The sequence below is a fragment of the Canis lupus genome, chromosome 11, assembly GCF_003254725.2.
Source record: "Canis lupus dingo isolate Sandy chromosome 11, ASM325472v2, whole genome shotgun sequence".
Taxonomy (NCBI): Eukaryota; Metazoa; Chordata; class Mammalia; order Carnivora; family Canidae; genus Canis; species Canis lupus.
In genome coordinates, this window is record NC_064253.1 from 1,819,290 (window position 1) to 1,841,686 (window position 22,397).

Consider the following 22,397-nt stretch of genomic DNA (forward strand, 5'->3'; position numbering starts at 1 on the left):
TAATGAGTTTGAGCCCCTCTTTGGGTGTAGAGATTGCTTTTAGAAAAGGTATAACGTGAGTGTAAGGTTCAGAAGCAACATAAAAATTCTTAAACTGGAAGCTTTGAGTTGTATGCCCTTAAATATTCTTACTTTGAGAGACTTAGAGCAGGTACTCATGAGATGATCTTATGTGACTTTGGTTCTCATTTTAAGTATTCAGGGTAGGATGTTAAAGACCATATAAGGATAGAATGATTTTAAAATGTGAGCAAGAAAATGTAAAAATGAAGACAGTCCCTTTACAGTGAGTGGAGACATGTTAAATGCCCATGTGTGTGTAAGATGGAAAGATTAACTCTCAAGTCATGATCTAAACACAGAGGTTAAATATTTGAGTTATGAAGTCTTTGGCTAAACCAGACTGCTCTAGGTGGTTGCAGTTTATTTAACCTGTAAAGTTACACATATTATTTTAAATGAGAGCATGGATGTATATTGCTAACAAAAGCAATGGAAGTAAATCCATTCGTTGAAAAGATTTCTGAAACACAATTTTATTTTTAATTTTTACTTTTAACTAGAGAAAAATTAAAATGCCATTTTTGGGAATTTGGGGGTTATGAGCAAACAAGCTCATTTTAGGGTCTGAAAAGGTCTGACTGGTGTCTGGATAGGGAGAACTTTTGCCCTTCCTCTTTTGAATCCCTAAGCTGTTGTTCATCTCCCATTTGCCCAGCAGAATTCAGTCTTCGTTTCAGTCCGTTCTCTGTGGTGGTGCATCTGTTAACACAGTCCTCGCCCTGGAAAAGCGCTGGGGAGTATTTTGTCTGGTTCACAGATCTCTGCTTCTGTAGTGACTTCACTCCCCTACTCTCATCTTTCAGAGGCGTATTTAAGGGATTGTCACTGACCTGTAATTTGCCACAGCATTCTGCATCATCTTTTTCATCATAAAAACAAAATTAAATCTCTGTCCAATAAGAGATCACCTCTAAAATAGTGAAAAGAGTTTGGCATTGACAGTCACGAGACTGGAATTGGAATGCTAGGCTCAGTGATGACTAGCCTTGGGGCTGTAGGTGAATGAGTCTTTAAACCATTGTCCTCATTTGTAAAACAGTGAGAGCATCTGCCTAATCACCAAACAGGATGATTGTATCTTTATTGAGAGAATGAATTTGTTAAATTGTACAGTTGTTATTTGTTTTTCTTGTGCCTTGAATGAGCACCACCTCTTTTATCACTATGAAATCAATCTACTTATTTCTTTAAGACTAGTACTTCTTTTTTTTAATTTCCAAGTATACTTTTTCTTTGTTCTTCTGGTCTTCCAGGTGACAATTGTTTCAGATGTATTTAGTGTAAAATAGTTAATCAACAGGTATTAAGTTACATTTGCTCTAGGCCATGCATTCTGTGACAGACCCTGTAGGGATCTGCAGAAATGTATGCAAGTTCTTGTCCTTAAGGAACATTTGCTCCTATAGGGAGACAAACATGCATGAAATATTTGGGGGCCCACTGCATGCTGACTTAGCACAGCAGGCCTTAGTATTGTTACCAAGGAAGAGTTCTTGGTTCTTATGGCTGGAAGGAACTTATGAGAGGATTTCATAGAGGTGCTTTCATTCTGCGGAGCCTTCCATGGTTGTCAGGATTTGACCAGAGGAGACCCTGTCAGTGGGGGAACCACATGAGTCAGTGGTTCCACCCCTGGAGGGGCAGGAGCCTAAGGATGATGGCAGGGAATGAGGCTGGGTGGGTTGACAGCAAGCAGAGGGATTTGGGTTCCATATGCTAATTCATGAACAGATATTTTTTGAGCTGCTGTCAGATCTCCAGATGTAAACAAGACCCACATGATAACTGCTTTCATGGAGTTATAATTAAGCAGAGAAGATAAACATTGAATCAGAAATGATAATTATGAAAAGTCTTTATGAAGCAGAACTAGTTCCACCGAGTCAGAGAGGGCTGCCTTGAGGGCTGCCCTGAGGAGATGATCTCTGAACAGGAATTCACTAGTTGAGAAGAATCTTCTAGGCAAAAGAATCCTCAGGTCTGAAGACTCTGAGATGCGGAAAAAGCAATGTGAAAGCATTTGAAATACCAGGAGGAAGGTTTTGCTGAAGGGGGGTGGGTAGGGTAATAGTAAATTAAACTTAAAGGCCTCTTCAGAGTAGACCTGTGCCCAAGGCAAGGACTTAGTTATTAGTCACAGTGAGGATTTTGAAAGACGTGGGAGATGTAGTTCTTGGCCAGTGAGGCCAATGCCACCTAACTTGATTGCCCCCTCGGTCGGTCCCGGCACTGTGCTAGGGGCTCTGTAGCTGTGGGGGTCACACACCTGCCACAGCACAGAGCAGCTCTGCTCCATTGGTGGCTGCTGTCTTAAGCAGCTGGAAAGTTGTATCTGGCTTCTCTGCCATCCAAGTGTGGGCTTGGGAAACCCAGCAGGAAGCAGTGGACGGGGGTGTGGAAGGAACGAGCGGTGGCAAATCGAGCTCCACACAGTGTGTCCCTGCACAACCCCACACCCCCTACACACACCCCTGGCCAGTCCCTCAGGTGAAAAACCTGGAAGCAGGAAGGCCCTGGGACATTGGATGCCTGGCTGAATTCCAATGATGTCCACATTCAGGGTCAGTGAGATGGTAGTTTATAGGAAGATCCTGTTTCAGCCCAGCCAAGTGACACTAAATGGAGGTCTGTCCTGTTACCCTCTGGGAATGGGGTAAGCTTAAACGGCACAGGCTCAGCACACACATCATCTCAGGCCTTCTCAGGCCTCCATCTTTTCAACAGCAGTCCTCTATGTGCCCTAGCGCTTTGCTCTTCTGTTCCTGCTTATACTCCATAGAGAAGCCTTATGCGCTGAGAAGCGCTTGCTATCCTGCCTCATTTGTGTGCTACTGCTCCCTCTCCCTGCACAGATACCCTGCTCTCCCTGTAGGGCAACACTGTCCACATGAGGCTCGAGGGCCCTTGCATCAGAGTCACTGGGTATTCCCCTCCCAACCTACAGCTCCTCATTCAAGGAGTGGACCCAAAGATCCATGTCTTAGCCCTCCCCTGCTCACCTGTCAATTCTGCCCACCCTTCATTTTAGTCAGGAAACCTTAGATTAGCACCTCTCTGTGCTGTGCATTGTGATATGAACTGATATGAATTGGTAAGAGTCTAAGAAAAAAAAGACCTGGATGCGTCCTCAGTTAGTTTCCAACCCGGGGCCTCTGTGATCTCCAGAGCGCCTTCTTGTACCTCCCTGACGGTATTGTCCTTTTCCTGTTATGTTATTATTTGCATACTTGCCAACTTACTTTATGTGAAAGTGTGTGTCTTATCTTTCTGTTCTCTGCAGTGGGTCAGCAGAACGCTTTGACCAAAATAAATGTGTACAGCACTGGAATGATTTCATTAAGATGCTTAGTTTTATCGAGCTTTCCTTCCATTTGAGGATAGGATTTATAACTGACTTAAAAAATTACACATTGTTAAGTATTTCATTTTCTTGCTTTGTTAACGATGTTCTAAGAGCTTGCCTGTGTTTGTTCTACTGAATGTCCTTCGCTTAGTGCCTGAAGGACATCTTTCCCAGTGCAGTGTCCATGACATCATTGACAGGAAAGACAGCTCAATTTGTGGTTTGATTTGTTACCTCTAGTTAGCTGAATGAGTTCTTTGTAATGTAGTTAGCGGATGTGTGGTAGTATAAAAGGGAAGTTATGGGCTCTTGGGTAGTTCAAAATAATATACATTTGTCTGAAAGTTAAGGATTTATCTTCTTGGACTTTAAAAATTTATATAGGCTTTACTGTTATTATTTACCAGTCTTAAATTGTGTCAGACCATTGTCAAGTTGGGAATCTCTTACAGTTTTATCTGTGTGTCTGTAAGAATCTGTGGACATTCTTTCCATTGTTAGTAGGAAAATGTAATTTAGATAAGGATGCTACCAAACAATAATGTTATGTTGCTTTTCAGTCTTGGTATCAATCAGCAGTATCAAATGCTTCTCACTGTTCCTTTGGCTGGTTGAACAGAATTAGTTGAATGGCCCTTTACCTTCTTTTTTCCATCATATTTTCTTAAAAAAAAAAACAAAACTTACATACCTCTATATTTATTATCAAGCAATAAATAGAAAACATCACACTTTGTACAATATAAAAAATTCACCTTGTGAATATAAAAAATGACTTTATGAAAGCAAATAAAGATTAATCATAAACATATTGAGAAATATCTTTAAATATCAATAATTTGGGCCACATTGTGTCAATTTGGTGTCTTTATCCTAAAAACTCATCAAGAAAATAGGCATACTATTGTTTAGTGTTTAAAGTTTTTTGGTTCTAATTGAATATGGATTTAATTACTGTAGATGAAAAGATGAAGCCTGTAGTTTAAATGAACTGCTATGACAGAAAGTCAGAGTTTAAGTTGTATGTATCTTTTTGCCTGAGTTACAAATATTTCTCCTGTATCTCCCATGTGATGATCCATACACTTTTTTTAATAAATTTATTTTTTATTGGTGTTCAATTTACCAACATACAGAATAACACCCAGTGCTCATCCCGTCAAGTGCCCCCCTCAGTGCCCGTCACCCATTCACCCCCACCCTCCTCCCCTTCCACCACCCCTAGTTCGTTTCCCAGAGTTAGGAGTCTTTATGTTCTGTCTCCCTTTCTGATATTTCCCACACATTTCTTCTCCCTTCCCTTATATTCCTTTTCACTATTATTTATATTCCCCAAATAAATGAGAACGTATAATGTTTGTCCTTCTCCGATTGACTTACTTCATTCAGCATAATACCCTCCAGTTCCATCCACGTTGAAGCAAATGGTGGGTATTTGTCATTTCTAATGGCTGAGTGATATTCCATTGTATACATAAACCACATCTTTATCCATTCATCTTTCGATGAACACCGAGGCTCCTTCCACAGTTTGGCTATTGTGGCCATTGCTGCTATAAACATTGGGGTGCAGGTGTCCCGGCGTTTCATTGCATCTGTATCTTTGGGACAAATCCCCAACAGTGCAATTGCTGGGTCGTAGGGCAGGTCTATTTTTAACTCTTTGAGGAACCTCCACACAGTTTTCCAGAGTGGCTGCACCAGTTCACATTCCCACCAACAGTGTAAGAGGGTCCCCTTTTCTCCACATCCTCTCCAACATTTGTGGTTTCCTGCCTTGTTAATTTTCCCCATTCTCACTGGTGTGAGGTGGTATCTCATTGTGGTTTTGATTTGTATTTCCCTGATGGCAAGTGATGCAGAGCCTTTTCTCATGTGCATGTTGGCCATGTCTATGTCTTCCTCTGTGAGATTTCTCTTCATGTCTTTTGCCCATTTCATGATTGGATTGTTTGTTTCTTTGGTATTGAGTTTAAGAAGTTCTTTATAGATCTTGGAAACTAGCCCATTATCTGATATGTCATTTGCAAATATCTTCTCCCATTCTGTAGGTTGTCTTTTAGTTTTGTTGACTGTGTCCTTTACTGTGCAGAAGCTTCTTATCTTGATGAAGTCCCAATAGTTCATTTTTGCTTTTGTTTCTTTTGCCTTCGTGGATGTATCTTGCAAAAAGTTACTGTGGCTGAGTTCAAAAAGGGACATTAAAGGCATTCAAATTGGCAAAGAAGAAGTCAAACTCTCCCTCTTCGCAGATGACATGATACTCTACATAGAAAACCCAAAAGCCTCCACCCCAAGATTGCTAGAACTCATACAGCAATTTGGCAGCGTGGCAGGATACAAAATCAATGCCCAGAAATCAGTGGCATTTCTATACACTAACAATGAGACTGAAGAAAGAGAAATTAAGGAGTCAATCCCATTTACAATTGCACCCAAAAGCATAAGACACCTAGGAATAAACCTAACCAAAGAGGTAAAGGATCTATACCCTAAAAACTATAGAACACTTCTGAAAGAAATTGAGGAAGACACAAAGAGATGGAAAAATAGTCCATGCTCATGGATTGGCAGAATTAATATTGTGAAAATGTCAATGTTACCCAGGGCAATATACACGTTTAATGCAATCCCTATCAAAATACCATGGACTTTCTTCAGAGAGTTAGAACAAATTATTTTAAGATTTGTGTGGAATCAGAAAAGACCCCGAATAGCTAGGGAAATTTTATTTTTTTTATTTTTTTTTAATTTATGATAGTCACAGAGAGAGAGAGAGGCGCAGAGACACAGGCAGAGGGAGAAGCAGGCTCCATGCACCGGGAGCCCGATATGGGATTCGATCCCGGGTCTCCAGGATCGCGCCCTGGGCCAAAGGCAGGCGCCAAACCGCTGCGCCACCCAGGGATCCCCCAGGGGAATTTTAAAAAAGAAAACCGTATCTGGGGGCATCACAATGCCAGATGTCAGGTTGTACTACAAAGCTGTGGTCATCAAGACAGTGTGCTACTGGCACAAAAACAGACACATAGATCCATGGAACAGAATAGAGAACCCAGAAGTGGACCCTGAACTTTATGGTCAACTAATATTCGATAAAGGAGGAAAGACTATCCACTGGAAGAAAGTCTCTTCAATAAATGGTGCTGTAAAAATTGGACATCCACATGATCCATACAGTTTTAAGAAAATTCAGAAGTATCAAAAAAAAATCTAAAACTGAAACACTTAATGGAACAGAATAGGAAACCCAGAAATAAACCCACAACTATATGATCAATTAATCTGACAAAACAGAAGACTACCCAATGGGAAAAGTCTCTTCAACAATTGGTATTGGGAAAACTGGACCACTCTCCTATACCATACACAAAAATAAATTCAAAATAGATACAGAAGACCTAAATGTGAGACCTGAAACCCTAAAAATCCTAGAAGAGGATACAGGCAGTAACTTCTTTAACATTGGCTGTAGCAACTTTTTTCTAGGTAGGTCTCCTGAGGCAAGGGAAACAAAAGAAAAATAAACTATTGGGAGTTCATCAAAATAAAAAACTTCTGCACAGCAACAGAGACAATAGAGAAAACTAAAAGGCAACCTACTTAGTGGGAGAACATATTTGCAAATGACATATCAGATAAAGAGCCAGTATCCAAAATATGTAAAGGACTCATAAAACTCAACACCTGAAAAAAAAATAATCTAATTTAAAAATGAACAAAAGACATTAATAGCCATTTCTCTAGAAAAGACCTACATACAGATGGCTAACAGATACATGAAAAAATGCTCAACATCATTCATCATCGGGACATGTAAATCAAAACTACAAGGCATCACCTCACACCTGTTAGAATGGCTAAACATGACAACTTAAGAAACAACAGGTGTTTGTGAGGATACGGAGAAAGGGGAACCCTCCTACATGGTTAGTGGGAATGTAAACTGGTGCAGCTAGTCTGGAAAACAGTAAGGGAGTTCCTCAAAAACTTAAAAATAGAGCTACCTTATGATCCCACAGTCACACTACTGGGTGTTTACCCAAAGAATGTAGGAACACTAATTATAAGGGATACATGTCGCCTTGTTTATAGCAGGGCTATTTATAATACCCACTCTATGGGAACAGCCTAAGTGTCCGTCGACTAATGAATGGATAAAGAAGAGTTGGTATATACATACAATGGAATATTAATCATTAAAAAGAATGAAATCTTGCCATTTGCAATGACATGGATCAAGCTGAGAATATGATGCTAAGTGAAATGAATCAGAAAAAGACAAATACCATGTGATTTCACTCATATTGGAATTTAAGAAACAAAGGAGCAAAGGGGGGAGGAAGAGACAAACCAAGAAACAAACTCTTAACTACAGAGAACACGTTGATGGTCATGGGACCGGGGCTGGGGGGGTGGGGCGCAGGGAGTAGGGGATGGGGTTAAAGAGAGCACTTATGATGAGCACCTGGTGTTGTATGGAATTCTTCAGTTCCTACCTGAAATTAATATAACATCATATGTTTACTGGAATTAAAAACTGGAAAAAAAAAAAACATTTAAGCCATAGCTTTTTATTTATTTATTTTTATTTTTTTTAAGCCATAGCTTTTTAAAAATAAAAGTTGCTTATAAAAAATCACTGCTGATGGTTCTGTTCAAAAACCACTCCAAAAGGTTTTCCTCTGTGTGTCTGAATCTTAATTGAAGTGTAAGTGAAGAGCCTATCCATCTGCCAGAGGCCTGAGACAGTTTGTCCCCTCGCCTTCCTGTCCAACTCCTACCTTGCAGGCTCTGGCTCCTGAGAGGGTGGCTTCAGCTCCTCACTTGGTTTGCCATATCTTCCGTGTGCTTATCTTTCCTCACCAACAGCCGAAGAGAGGAGGAAGCCAAAAGAATGTAAAGGATCAGCAGAGGTGTAGAATACTGGCTTTGAAACCAAGTCCGTAGTTTACAGGATGAGAGACATGGTTTTACCTGATGGCTGTCCCCTTGCTGGTGGTCAGGATGTGCTGGAGCCCTCCCGGAGTGGGCCACACAGGCAGAGCTGCCAGGGCAGGTGCCGCGGCCTGGCCAGTGGCATGCCCCAGGGTGCTCTGCACTTTGTGTTTGTCAGAATGAAGCAGGAGTAAGAGATATTTGAGGCAGAAGAATCCTTTGTTCTGCAGGACTGTCGTCTGCATTACATAACATCCAGCCTCCCCGCCCTGTGCCTACGAAATGCCAATGACAGCTCTCCATGTGTGCAGCAGCAAATAGTCCTTCCCCAAAGTTTGTGATCAGCACTCCCCGAGAGGCTTTTTCTGCCCCCACATTGAGACCCACTGTCACCTTCCAGGTCTCTGGTACCTGTAGAGGAGGAATGGGAGAATGATAAAGGAAAGGCAGGGGAACTTGTATGTTTACCCACAGAGTAGTGCTTCCAGGGCTCTTAGGTCCTCCTGCTATTTCTATGTCCCACCTGCCGTCCTTTCCCTGTCAACATAAGTCAACTTTATCATGAGTTCTCTCATCACTCACTTATTCTGAAAATGTCTTTTTCTGCTGCCATTTTTCAAGGACATAGACACAAATTTCTGAGCTGACGGCACTTGGCTTTCAGCACTTTAAAAAGTATTATTATTTTGTTTTCTAGCCTCCATTCTTCCTAATGAAAGAGTGTTCTCTTTTATGTAATGTCTTTTTTTTTAGGTAAATTGTATTTTTTTAGAATAGCTTTACAGAAAAATTGCAAAGACAGTACAAAGAATGCTGCTGGTTTCCCTTACTGACATCTTACATTAGTATGTCACACGTGTGATAATTAATGACCAAATCAGCCTACATACATTGTCATTAAAGACTTCCTTAGTTTTTACATAATATCCTTTTTCTTTGCCAGTATCCCATCTGGGAGGGGGTGTCATTGGGTCTCCTTTGTCTCTGGCTGTGAGAGTTGCATAGACTTCCCTTGTTTTTGACATTTTTGAGGCCTACTGGTCAGATATTCTGTAGCATGTCCTTCAACTGGAATTTGATGCCTTTCTAATTATTAGACTAAGGTTATGGGACTTTAAGAGGAAGATGACAGGGACTCTGAGAGGAAGATCACAGGAGTGCAGCATCACTCTCAGTATCTTATCCAGGATACATACTATCAACATGTACTACATGTACTATCAACAACAGGTTGACTGTTGTTGTAGACCTTGATCACCTGGCTGATTGTTGAGTGTTTTTCAGGCTTCTCCCCTGCAAGCTTGTTTCTCTTCCATACAGTAATCTTTAGAAGGAAATCACTGTGCACAGACCACATATGAAGAGTATTACTTATTTGGAATTACTTTGCATGGATGATTTGGGTTTTCTCCACTTACTAATTTATTCAGTCATTTATTTATATCAGTATGGACTTGTGGATATTTATTTTATACTCTGTTATAATACCGTACTACTTGGTTTATTTTTGTTCCTCAGACTATTCCATCCTTGGCAATTGGGAGCGCTTTCACTTGGCTTCTCTGTCCCTTGACATGCACCCATTACCAAGGACATTGATTTTTTGTTTTTGAGCACTTTCTTCCTTTGTGGTGCTATGAGATACTCTAGGCTCATCTTGTATGTACTTCCTGTCCCGGTCCTAGAATCAGCCATTTTCTCCCAGGAACCCTGGTTTCTGTTGATGAGAAAATGGTATTAGAAACCAAGCTCTGGGTGTTAGATGTGCTTGTTACTATTGCAGTTTTGTTTCCCCTGGGCCCTCCCAGCTGACAGAGCAAGGGAATACATGCGTGTATACCACATGTATCCAGAAATACTTCTGTATGTAGTTCTCTGTATCTGTATTAAGCTAAGAGTGAATCCATACCCATGCCTCCAACTCTAATCCATGACCACATGGATTGTTCTAGCCTCCTCCGCTTGCTTGCCTGTAAACTCCCACTCCAACTGTGAGAAACCTGGCTCCCACCACCCACCGTCCATTTTCTCAGTGAATTCACTGAGCTCTCAGACATCCAGATTCTTAGATGTAAAGAACAGGTCTGCAGGCTTTTAGAGCACTGGTGCTTGGTGCATATCTTCTCTGGGCAGAATGCCTCCTTCCTCCCGTTTAAAATGCTTCTATCAAAAATTTGTAAGGAAACATAAATGTAAGCATCTTAACTTGAAAATGACATGAAACTAGGTAGATCTTGGAATACATAGAACAATAAAAAGAAGCTATTCGTTAAGTTAACCTGCAGATGGGTTCAAAAAATAACAAGAGTTGTGGAGACTTGGCTTAAGTAACAGGTCAGGCAGAGGATCCCTGGGAACCTTCTATCCTGTAAGCCCTGCATGCACTAATGTGTCCCATGGTTGCCAAAAAATATATTGAAAGCCTGGGCTGTATCTCGTGAACATAATATTCAGATATAGGGAGAGGTTAGCTTCATGCTGCTCTTGGTATTGGATGTGTTGTATTCATTTTTAGCATTTTATTTTTAATAAAGACATTGAGGGGCGCCTGAGTGGCTCAGTCAGTTAAGCAGCTGCCTTTGGCTCAGGTCAGGATCTCAGGGTCCTGGGATCAAGTCCTTCATTAAGCTGCTTGCTCAGTGGGGAGCCTGCTTCTCCCTCAAACTCTCCCTCTGCCTGCCACGTGTGTGTGTGTATGCTCACATACTCTCTCTCTCTCAAATAAATAAAATATATTTTAAAAATAAAGACATTGAAAAACTGATGTCCACAAAAGAACAGGATTGAAAAAATCTGTAACCCCTGTTTTACCATTTGGAATTTGAGCATGAAAATGAATAATGACAGTAATGATTTCAATAGCCCATTAAATAATACAGGAAACATGAGTTCATAGTAATCTAAAAAGTAAAAGAATATATTGAAATTTTGATGAGGAATGAAGTATTTACCAAGTCTCAGAGTACCTCCCCCATAGAATACATGCTAATGACAAAGGGGAAAGAGTGACTTGGCAGTGGAGATGCCTGCAAAACATCCCTTTTACAAACCACATGATCAGAATGAGCTTCCTCAGCACTGGGATGTATCCTGACTGTGCGCCACCCATTAGCACGCAGTGAAACAGCACAGCGTCCCTTCTTTGGGTGTTGCTGCCAGAAGTGCATGACCTAAATCTAGCCCCGAGGAAACACCAGAGAAATCCGGAAGGAGGGGCATTCTACGCAGTAACCAGGCTGTATGTAATCTTCTAAGTGTCAAGGTCATGGACATCCAGACTGGCAGAGACTGAAGGCATGACGACTGAGGGCAGCGCATGTGGCTCCGATCCGGATCTGCCCTGAGGGATATTGTTGGCAGGCTGGGGACACTTGGATGGTCTCAGATGAGGCAGTAGTAATGCATCAGTGTTCATTTCCCAGGTTGAGAGTCTGTACTCTGTTTATAAATGGTGTGTGTTTGTAGGAGAATACACATTAAATGTTTGGAGGGGATGACACATTGTGCCAGTAACTTAGTCTTCAGTGGTTTGGGGAAAAGAGGTTTTTATATAATACTTCAGCTTTTCTGTGTTAGGTTCTTTAAAGGTATTTTTAAATGAATGATTTGGGGCTCTGGGAGTAGTGAACGTGAAGACAAGTCCAGGTGGAGTACAGAGAAGATGTCTTTGACTATCTTAACAAAGGACTGTTGCATAGAGAAGGATTTTCCTCCATTCTGGGACCTACAGCTTGAAGTCAGGGTGTTTCTCATATTTGACGACATCTGATAGTTTGTTTCTGTCATGATACATGCAAGTAATGATGCACCTGATGCCTGTGTTATTGTGCACCATCGATAAGAGAAATATAGTTTATATATTTGGTGGTGCTTCTTGAGTGAAGAGAACAAAGAGCTATGAATGGGCATTTAGAAATCAAGATTTTAAAAAAAAAAAAAAAAAAAAAAAGAAATCAAGATTTTTGGGATCCCTGGGTGGCTCAGCTGTTTAGCGCCTGCCTTTGGCCCAGGGCGTGATCCTGGGGTCCCAGGATCAAGTCCCGCGTCGGGCTCCCTGCATGGGGCCTGCTTCTCCCTCTGCCTGTGTCTCTGTCTCTCTCTCTCTCTCTATGTCTATCATGAATACATAAATAAATAAATAAAATAAAATAAAATAAAATAAATCAAGATTTTTATTCTAAGGAAGACCTTCCTAATTCTTAAAACTACCTGTGGATAGAATTAGCTGCCTAAAAATGGTCAGGAAGTTACTTGTATTGTGTTCAGGATGACCCCCAAGAACTCTCTTAGCTGAAAGATTGTGTGGTCTCTGCTGACTGGTATGGTCTCTCTGGGTGTCCCCCTCCCTCCCTCTCTGCCCACTTTTGAGTAGCTCAGGAATCATCATGTGACTTGGGAGTCTCTGTGGCTCACCCGAATGTAGGCCTTGGGCAGGACATGGAGGTTCACCTTCAGCACTCTTACAAGCTGATCAGCAATGTGCTGACTGGGGATGCAGCTGGATGCCATGCTGCTAGTGTTTTCTTGATTCAGTACAGCAGCTTCATTCTTGTGCTACATACACACTTCCCTGCCTATCACTTCCCCATGCTCATTGGAGGCCTGGACTCCTGGCTCACTTACCTACACGCAGCCCTGCATTATCCCAACCAGCCTCAGGATCCACCTAAAACCCATGCTCAGGTATCTTCCCAGATTCAGTGCATCTCTGGTCTCATGTCCAGTGTCTTGGTCTCTGACCATTGCTTCCTCCCTTGCTTTCCTCTCAGAGATCTCCTCCTGACTTTTGTTTTTGTTGAAGCTTCCAGGTCCTTGAGCTCTCGATCCATTCTCTTCCAGGTCTCCTCCTCCAGGCGTCATGCTTCCATTCCAGTTGGATTGGATGAGCCACTGTTTCAGTCAGTGTGACCAACAGCTTCATTTGGGCAGCGAAGAGTGTCTCCTGTCACATGACTGTTACCTTTAGGCCCATTTGGCTCCCAAAATGCTTTGAACGTCAGGTTAAGAAATTTGGACTTTATTTCGTTGACCTAAGGGATGAAGGCTTTTTCTTTCTTTCTTTTTTTCTTTTTTTTAAATTTGATGTTGAAGTATGGTTGACATACAGCCTTATCTTAGTTTTGGGTGTACAACATGATGATCTGACAATTCTATACATGACTCTATGCTCACCACAAGTATAGTTGTCATCTATCACCACACAGAGTTACTACAGCGTTCTGGGTGTGTTCCCTATGTATGCCATACTTCTCATCTCTATGACCTCCCTTATTTTATCACTGGAACTTGTACAGCTCAATCCCCTTCACCTATTTCACCCATCCCACCTCCACCCCTTTGTATTTAAGAGTCTAGTGTGTGTTTGCTCATTTGTTTTTTTAAATTCCACATATGAGTGAAATCATGTGGCATTTGTCTCTCTCTGCCTGACTGATTTCACTTAGCATACCACCCTCTGGGCCCATTCATGTTGTCTCAAATATCAGAGGCTTTGAACAGAGTGAGATGACAAATTAGGTTTTAGAAAAACACTGACAGGTCTCAGCAGGAGGTTGTAGTTGATACAACCTGTCATCTACATCTGTCAGAATTAAAGCTGTACTCATTTCATAAAAGAACATAGCATATCTTTTCTTTTCCCCCTTGAGTTATTTAAGGGGGGTCAAAGAAGAGAAGAGTGAGTACTGGATTTGCAGAAGGGAGAGTATTACAGACAGACATTTGAGGAGGACTGGAGGCCACGGGAGGGAGAGTCGAGAGGGCCTCGGGCCATTCATGAGCAGACTCACTGAGGCCCAGCCACTCAGGGTGCAGTTCATCTGTACAGCCTGATGGAGAGTTACAAAAAATCCCTGGGGGAAAAAAAAAAAATCCCTGGGTACTACCCACCTGTTCCCCCCACCCCCCCACAGCAGCCATTCTAGAACTTGAAAGCAATTTTAATTCTTTCATCTAAAGTTTGTAGTATTCTGTTTTACATATAAAAATAGGCCATTGAATTCTATAGGAATAAATCTGACACCATTGATAGTAACCTACCAGAAGTTATGAAAATATCGCCACAGATGCTTAATGTGGGAATACAGCATCTCTCTGAACTTTTTTTTATGGGAGATTTACTAAGATCATCTAAGAGCTTGAAAGGTGATTTGAACTTAACGAACACCTTCATCTGTTAAGGACTAAAACCTCTGCAAAATGGGATTTTGTACAGAGATGTTGTTTTCTTTCTTTTTTTTTTTTTTTAAAGATTTTATTTATTTATTTATGATAGTCACACAGAGAGAGAGAGAGAGGCAGAGACACAGTCAGAGGGAGAAGCAGGCTCCATGCAGGGAGCCCGACGTGGGACTCGATCCCGGGTCTCCAGGATCGTGCCCCGGGCCAAAGGCAGGCGCCAAACCGCTGCGCCACCCAGGGATCCCTGTTGTTTTCTTTAAAAAAAAAAAAGGATGGTAAGCTTACAGTAAAAAGGTAAAGCAGCATACAGTAAAAGCACCTCTCTCCACTTGTGGCTGGTGCCTCAGACAGCTTATTTGTTTTCTTCCTGGATCTGCCTCTCTAGGGTAAAAGTATCCACTGCCCAGCTGCACAGGGCTTGCCCTGAGATTCCACCTCAGGAGCCAGGAAAAAGGCGAGTATTGGTTTCTAACACCTTCTTGCTGGGAGGACTCGCTGAGCTAAAGTACTTGTCCTTGTGAAAGCCGGGAGGCCTATGTTGGTCAGCAGGTGCATGCTTCCCGTGGTGGTCTGGAGGAATTCATGAGAGGGAGTTCTAGAATTCTGTTACAACAGTTCTGTATCAGATTTCAGTTTCCTGAATGTTATACATGAATTGTGTCCTTGTGATTAGGTGATAATGATGAAGTATTTAGGGAGGAAATGACATAACTTGTAACTGTTCTGGGGGTTTGGAAATTCTCAAAAGAAAAAGGAATTTTTTAAAGAAAGGCAGAGGTGGGAGAGGAGAACAGAATTGTTGAATAAAGTAGCCAGACTCAAGCGGTGAGAACAGATTCACGTTAAAGAGAAGTGGAGAAAGTTTTAAGAAAATAAGTGAAAGTAGGGATTGTAGTAGATTTTTATTTATTTGTCATCTCTGATAAATTAATCCTGGCTGCTGGGCATGTTGAAATGTGTGAGATTCTGAGGCCATGTCTGACTTATTAGCAGTGTTGGCCAAGGGGTTAGGATTCAGGTTGGTGGTGGTGGATGCTCCAAATATTATTTGTCATCTCTCCTTGAGTGTTTACATCATGATAGTCTAATAAGTCTTTAATTCTTACCGGTCACTACCTGACCTAACCCTGTTTTTATCCTGAAGCTTGTACTTTCTCTGGCATTACTATCCCCCAACCTCCCACCCCCAGAAGCGGGGCCAGGGCTTCTTAGATCTTTAAAAGTCAAGTGGTAGGGGCATCCTTAAATCAGGGTCTGTGAACCCAGATCAGCTTTAGGAGTGTGAGGAGACCCATGAACATCCCCTGAAATTAGCAGAATAGGGACTTTTCTTGTAGGAGGGCTCTCCTGTCATCAGATTCTCTAACTGATTTGCAGGCAGAAATGGTTAAAAACCTAGTGGCTTGAGTAGTATTCTGACAGCCTTCTTCATTCTGCTTGAAGAGCAGTGCTTGAGCCTCCTTTCCTGTCCTGCTGGCAGTCTCTTCCTCTGCACCAGCCTGCTGAGGCTACCTGCATGGGCTCCTCTCTCCAACCCCTTCACGCTTCTCCTTTGGCTCAGGGCGCCTGGCTAGCTCAGTCTGTTGAGCGTCCGACTCTTGTTCTCAGCCCAGGTCAGGACCTCAGGGTTGTGAGTTCAAGCACCATGTTGGTTTCCATGCTCAACATGGAGCCTACTTAAAAAAAAAAAAAATTCTCCTTTGCTCTTTCTTTAAAAATGGATGTACCTTTTATTCATTACTTTGTTTAGCCTTTTTTTCTAATTGAATTGTATTTGGATTCTCCTTTGCTTTTTGAGGGTAAATGCAGTTTTCACATAATCAAGAACAAGTATAAAGAGGAAAAAACCCTCTTGTGTGTCTCCTGTACTATTCATACACAATGGTTCTGTGATACTTCTGGTCACCAAGGCCCACCATATGTGGGCCTTTCCCCTATTTGAAGCAATTCTCAGCCATACCAGCTGAGTGTCCTAGAATTCAGTTGAATTCCAACCCTGTCTACCTGGAGTTCACATCAGATCCCACAAGCTAATGGCTCAGTCCCAGGAGGCTGCCTCCTCCCCACTCCACTTCAAAGCCAACCAAAAGTCCCAGGTTGTCACCTGTACTTCTGACTGACCAGCCAGTCAAGGTTCCCACAACCCCCTCATAGTGTCCAAAACATTGTTAGAATGGCTCACAGAACTCAAGGAAACACATTTACTGGTTTATTATAAAGGTTATAATAAAGTATACAGGTGAATGGCCAGCCAAAGATGCATGGGGTAAGATATGTGCAAAGAGGCTCTCTGGCTTGCCACCGTCCCAGCACCTGCATGTGTTCACCAACACATAAGTTCTCCAGACCCCACTCTTATAGGTTTTTATGGAGAATTCATCACATAGACATGATCCTATTAACTCAACGTCCAACTCCTCTCCCTTCCCCAGAGAATGGAGTGGATGGGCTTAAAGTTCTAGACTTTTCCTCATGGCCCTCCAAGAGTCACCTCATTAGAACAGAAGACTCTCCTGTCACCCAGGAAGTTCAAGGAATTATTTGGGAGCTCAGTGTCAGGATCCAAGACCAGATATCAGAACAAAAGATGCTTCTAATGCTCTTACCACTTAGGAAATTGCCGAGGGTTTTTAGGAGCTTTGTGCTAGGAACCGGGCCAGACCAATAATATCTGTTTTCTCTTATTTCACAGCAAGTAAATTTTCTGACTTTCAAAAGTGAACATTAGAGTAAGGGGTGCCTGGCTGGCTCAGTCGGTAGAGCAGGTGACTCTTAATCTCGGGGTTATGAGTTCGAGCCCCACATTGGGTGTAGCACTTACTTAAGAATGAAATCTTTAAAAACAAAAAAAGGTGGGGATCCCTGGGTGGCGCAGCAGTTTGGCGCCTGCCTTTGGCCCAGGGCGCGATCCTGGAGACCCGGAATAGAATCCCACGTCGGGCTCCCGGTGCATGGAGCCTGCTTCTCCCTCTGCCTGTGTCTCTGCCTCCCTCTCTCTCTCTCTCTCTCTCTCTGTGTGTGACTATCATAAATAAAATTCAAAAAAAATTAAAAAAAATAATTAAAAAACAAAAAAAGGTGAACATTAGATCATCTTTGATCATAGTACGTGCTCAATAAATACCATTGAGTGGATGGTTGAAATAATTAAATGCTTCTTTTCCCAAACAGCTTTCCAGTTGAAATTAGGTGGTATTCACTTAATGTTCTTTGAACAAGTGATATTGTGTGCATCGGTTTCCCCTGGCTACCTGTGCAGCTTGCCCTGCTCCTCTTCCAGCTCGAGTCTTCAAGAGGAAGCCTCAGAACTGGTTTCTAAAACTCTTTGTACCTGATGCGATTATAAAGCAATGAGACTGATTGTCATGTGTCGGTTGTGGGATCCGTCTCAGTTACTTTATAGCCGTGCCTGGTACCTAACACCGCACACCACTGCCTGTTGAACAGCATTTTAAAAGCACAGACCTAAGATTTCTGAATGGCAAATTTTAAATGATTTTGCATTATTTTATGATTTTCTGTAACTTACTGACCAGAACTTTTACTTCAGAAAGGTAAACAAGATGTTAATTTTGTTGCTTGCTTTAATTTTGCAGTTTTCTTTTTGTTTTTAGGATTTTTTTTGAATCTGTATTCTGATAAAATGTCTGGGACAATTTTGAATAAGGTAATATAAAAGGTGTATGTTCCATTGGGTTAAATGCTTCATGAAACTTAATTATTAAATTTCTTTTCAGTTACCTGAGGCCTTTTGACTGCATGGGAGAACAAGGGTGGTTCTTTTTAGTTAAATATGTAAACATGTAAACCAGATCCTTAGTAGTATTACTCATTGAAAAAGCCTTTGAAAAGGCAGGTTGTGGGTATTTGTTTGTTTGGCTTTGGGGGTTTACATTAATGTGCAGACCTTATTCAAATTTGAATAAATAGTTTTAATTTTCTCTTTCCTGAAATAAAATGTTTATTCTCCTTCCTCCAACCCGCAGAGTCTTATTAGTCTTTGCTTTGAAGTGTGCTAGAAGTTGCACGTTGCCACCAGCCTCAGCTTAGAAAGGAGGATCCTTAGAAAGGAGGATCGTTGGCAGCTTGATTGGAGTAAGACAGCTGCCCTTTTTCCTGTAAAGGAAATGGAAAATGACTTCCCTTTGTGGAGGAGGAAAGGAATAGTAATTTTGTGCTCCACAGAACAGAGAGTAACTGTATTACTCCTCTTGGAAATCACATAAGTGAAAGTAGTAGATGACTCAAAGAGCAACTTAACATCCTGATAATTACCTTAAATATTAAATAGTCTGTGGCTGTGGCAGAATGTCTGGACAGCTATTAGAAGCTGGAAGGGTTTTGATGCCCAGCTAGCCCAGAGTGTGGAAGCTTGGATTTGTCTCAGGGAGGGTTGAATATCCGGAAGGGTTCTGGGGTAAACAAGAAAGGAACCTTCCTCTCATCAGGTCTAGACAGAAGACCAAACTTAGTCTCCACTGTTATTAACAGAGGTTACAAAAAAAAAAAAAAAAAAAACAGAGGTTACCACCAGCAGGCATTTGGCTTTTGCAGCTCTGTTACCAGGTTTGTGTCACATCAGTGATATTATAATATCCTATACTTCTTTCTCTTCCCTATACTAGTTCTATATACACAATAGGTGCTCCATAAATATTTCTAAAAACGAGTGAGTAGTACCAAAAGTACCAATTTTTGTACTATAAATACTAGTGCTTTTTGAACTATTTTTTTGTTCTATAAATACTTAGCGCTGTTCTTTTCTTATGGAGCTGAGACTTTCTAAGGAGCATTTCAAGATGGAAAAGGTTTTACTAAAGACCTGCCATTATTTTATCACATTATGTTGTTGTATAATATGTTTTATACTATCTGTTGCCACATTTGGCTGATACAATAATCAATTTTTTAAATTTAGTTGTATGCCTAGTTATATGGCTCTTGCCATTGCAATCCTTTTACATTTTGTCTGTATCTTAAGTAATATACTACAGATTCTTGTTTCTACTTGGTGCCAGCATACCCAACTGCAGACTCATCGCATTGAAAAGTCGAATCTGCAGACCCATGCCATTAGCAAAACTTGTAGCGGTTTATATGTTTGATGTTCCTATAAATTTTAAAGGTCACTTGAGTGTCTGTGTTTATTTTACATTACAGGCACTGGAGATATTATTGCTGTCATGATTACAGAATTGAGGGGTAAGGATATTTTGAGTTATCTGGAGAAAAACATCTCTGTACAAATGACAATAGCTGTTGGAACACGAATGCCGCCAAAGAACTTCAGCCGTGGCTCTCTAGTCTTCGTGTCAATATCCTTTATTGTTCTGATGATTATTTCTTCCGCGTGGCTCATATTCTACTTCATTCAGAAGATCAGGTACACGAACGCACGCGACAGGAACCAGGTGAGCTCCTAGCACTCTCTAATGATCCATGCTTACCAACCATAATTCGGAGATGTCTATTGTCATAAATAATGCAGTTTTTCACTTAAGAAGAAAGTGGTGGGGCAGCCTGGGTGGCTCAGCGGTTTAGCACCGCCTTCAGTCCAGGGCATGATCCGGAGACCTGGGATCGAGTCCCATGTCAGGCTCTCTGCATGGAGACTGCTTCTCCCTCTGCCTGTATCTCTGCCCGCCCCCGCCCCCCCACCCCGTGTCTCACATGAATAAATAAATAAAATCTTTAAAAGAAGAAGAAGAAGAAGGGGAAGGAGAAGGGGAGGAGGAGGAGGAAGAAGAAGAAGAAGAAAGAAGAAGAAAGAAGAAGAAGAAGAAAGAAAGAAGAAAGAAGAAAAGAAGGAAGAAGGGGATCCCTGGGTGGCGCAGCGGTTTAGCGCCTGCCTTTGGCCCAGGGCACGATCCTGGAGACCCGGGATCTAATCCCACGTCAGGCTCCCAGTGCATGGAGCCTACTTCTCCCTCTGCCTATGTCTCTGCCTCTCTCTCTCTCTGTGACTATCATAAATAAATGAAAAAAAAAATTAAAGAAGAAGAAGAGAAAGAAAGAGAAAGAAAGAAAGAAAGAAGAAAGAAGAAGAAGAAAGCGGTGACCCTCAGTCATGTCAGTAGGTTGAAAATCTACTTATTCATGTTATTTTCAGGATTTTTTTAAATGCCTAAACTTAGAATTTAAATTTACAATGATCACTTGGGAATATCCGAGGTAAATGGTCAGCTTAGTATCACAGTACAATCTAGCTAATGCTAGTGCCTTGGATAAATATCATGGAGTTGCATTTTTGAGCTGAAGCATTCATTGTCCGTGGGGAGGGGAGCTGGGAAGTGGAGGGAGGGAAACTTCAAGTACTTTTGTCCCATGTGTATTATCTATTCAGAAAAAATAATTCAATTAAAAACCACCTACCCTGTTTAACCCTGGCCATGGGGTGATGGTGAGGTGTGGAGGAGGACCTATAGGAGAAAGTTATCTGGTTGTCCTAGAACTTCCATTGATGAGCGCAGACTGAATGTTCAGTGGATTTCAGATCAGTGAATAAAGACCAAGGAAAGACAAGACGGTGTGCTGCCCTATAGTGGAGGGCCTGCAGGCGGTAATCTTATCAGTTTGTTTGACATGCTCTAGACAAAGTGCACCTGGGGGACAGGGTTGAAGCTGTGAGGTCCCAGTCCCAGTCCAAGGTTTCTCTGGTAGGAAACTAGCAAGGGAACTGCTTAGAGAGTGGCTTGAAGCCAGTCTTTATGCAATGCCATCCTCTCCTTATAAACAGAGTACATCAAGACACCTGTGGGAGAGTCAAAATTTTCAGCCTTCCTCATTCTAGTGAAAGCACAGATGCTGCTGTGGAACAGATCTAAGTTCAAATCCTGACCTTATCACCAGTTTGCCATAGTCTTTCTTAGACCATTTATTTCATTTCTTAACCTGTTTCTTCATCTGATAAAAGGTATAAAATATCTGAAAACTGTAGTTTATTGCACATTTATGTGCCACACTCTGTGCAGTATTCTGTATACCTTTAAATTTTTATGACAATTTTTATTATTTATAATTTTCTAGAGAAGCTGTGAGAATAGTATAAAGTATTCCCTTACCTAGATTCTTCAACTGTTAACTTTTCTATGTATATATACTTTTTTTAACCATTTGAGAGTAAATTTGTGATATGCCCCTTTAAATACCTTATTGTGTATTTTTAAAAAGCAACAGAAGAACATTTCTTACATAATCACAGTATGATTTTCAAAATCAGAAAGTTAACACTGATAACAATAACTGATCTATAGACCTTTTCTAAGTTTCGTAAAATTGTCTTAATAATAGGGGCACCTTGGCTGGCTCAGTTGGGAGAGCTTGCAGGTCTTGATGTCAGGGTCATGAGTTCAAACCCCTCATTGGGCATTGAGCCTACTAAATTAAAAAAAAAAAAATTGTCTTAATAATGTCCTCTATAGCAAAGCAAACCCTGGATTGATCCAAACATTGTTCGTTGCATTCAGTCGCCTTGTCTTTTCTTTTTTCTTTTTCTTTTTTTTTAAACAAGTTCTGCACCCAACATGGGACTTGAATTCACAACCCTAAGATAAAGAGTTGCTTGTGCTACCGACTGAGCTAGCCAGGTACCCCTGTCATGTGTCTTTTAATCTGTTTCATGGCGTTGACATTTTTGAAGAATCCAAACTAATAGTTTTGTATTTGAGTTTCTCTGATATCCAATGTTCCTTCACTCTTAGATCCAGGCTATATGCATCTTTTCAGGAATACCAGCCCTTTACATTTGTTAAACTTTTTATTTTGAGATAATTGTACATTCATGTGCATTTGTAAGAAATAACAAGGAGATCCCAGATCCCCTTTATGCATTTTCCACCAGGGGTAAAGCCTTACTTAACTATAGTATATATTA

At 41.3% G+C, this 22,397-nt stretch overlaps 1 protein-coding gene across 3 annotated transcripts in view; it reads left to right on the top strand.

Moving 5' to 3' along the window:
• The window catches only part of RNF130 (ring finger protein 130), a 143,567-nt gene that overhangs the window by 41,463 nt on the left and 79,707 nt on the right, over window positions 1-22,397 (top strand). For all 3 annotated transcript variants that reach the window (XM_025446786.3, XM_025446785.3, XM_025446787.3), the window contains exon 3: window positions 19,685-19,935. In XM_025446786.3, the coding sequence (XP_025302571.1) occupies window positions 19,685-19,935 (251 nt within the window). The remainder of the gene's footprint in view (window positions 1-19,684; window positions 19,936-22,397) is intronic.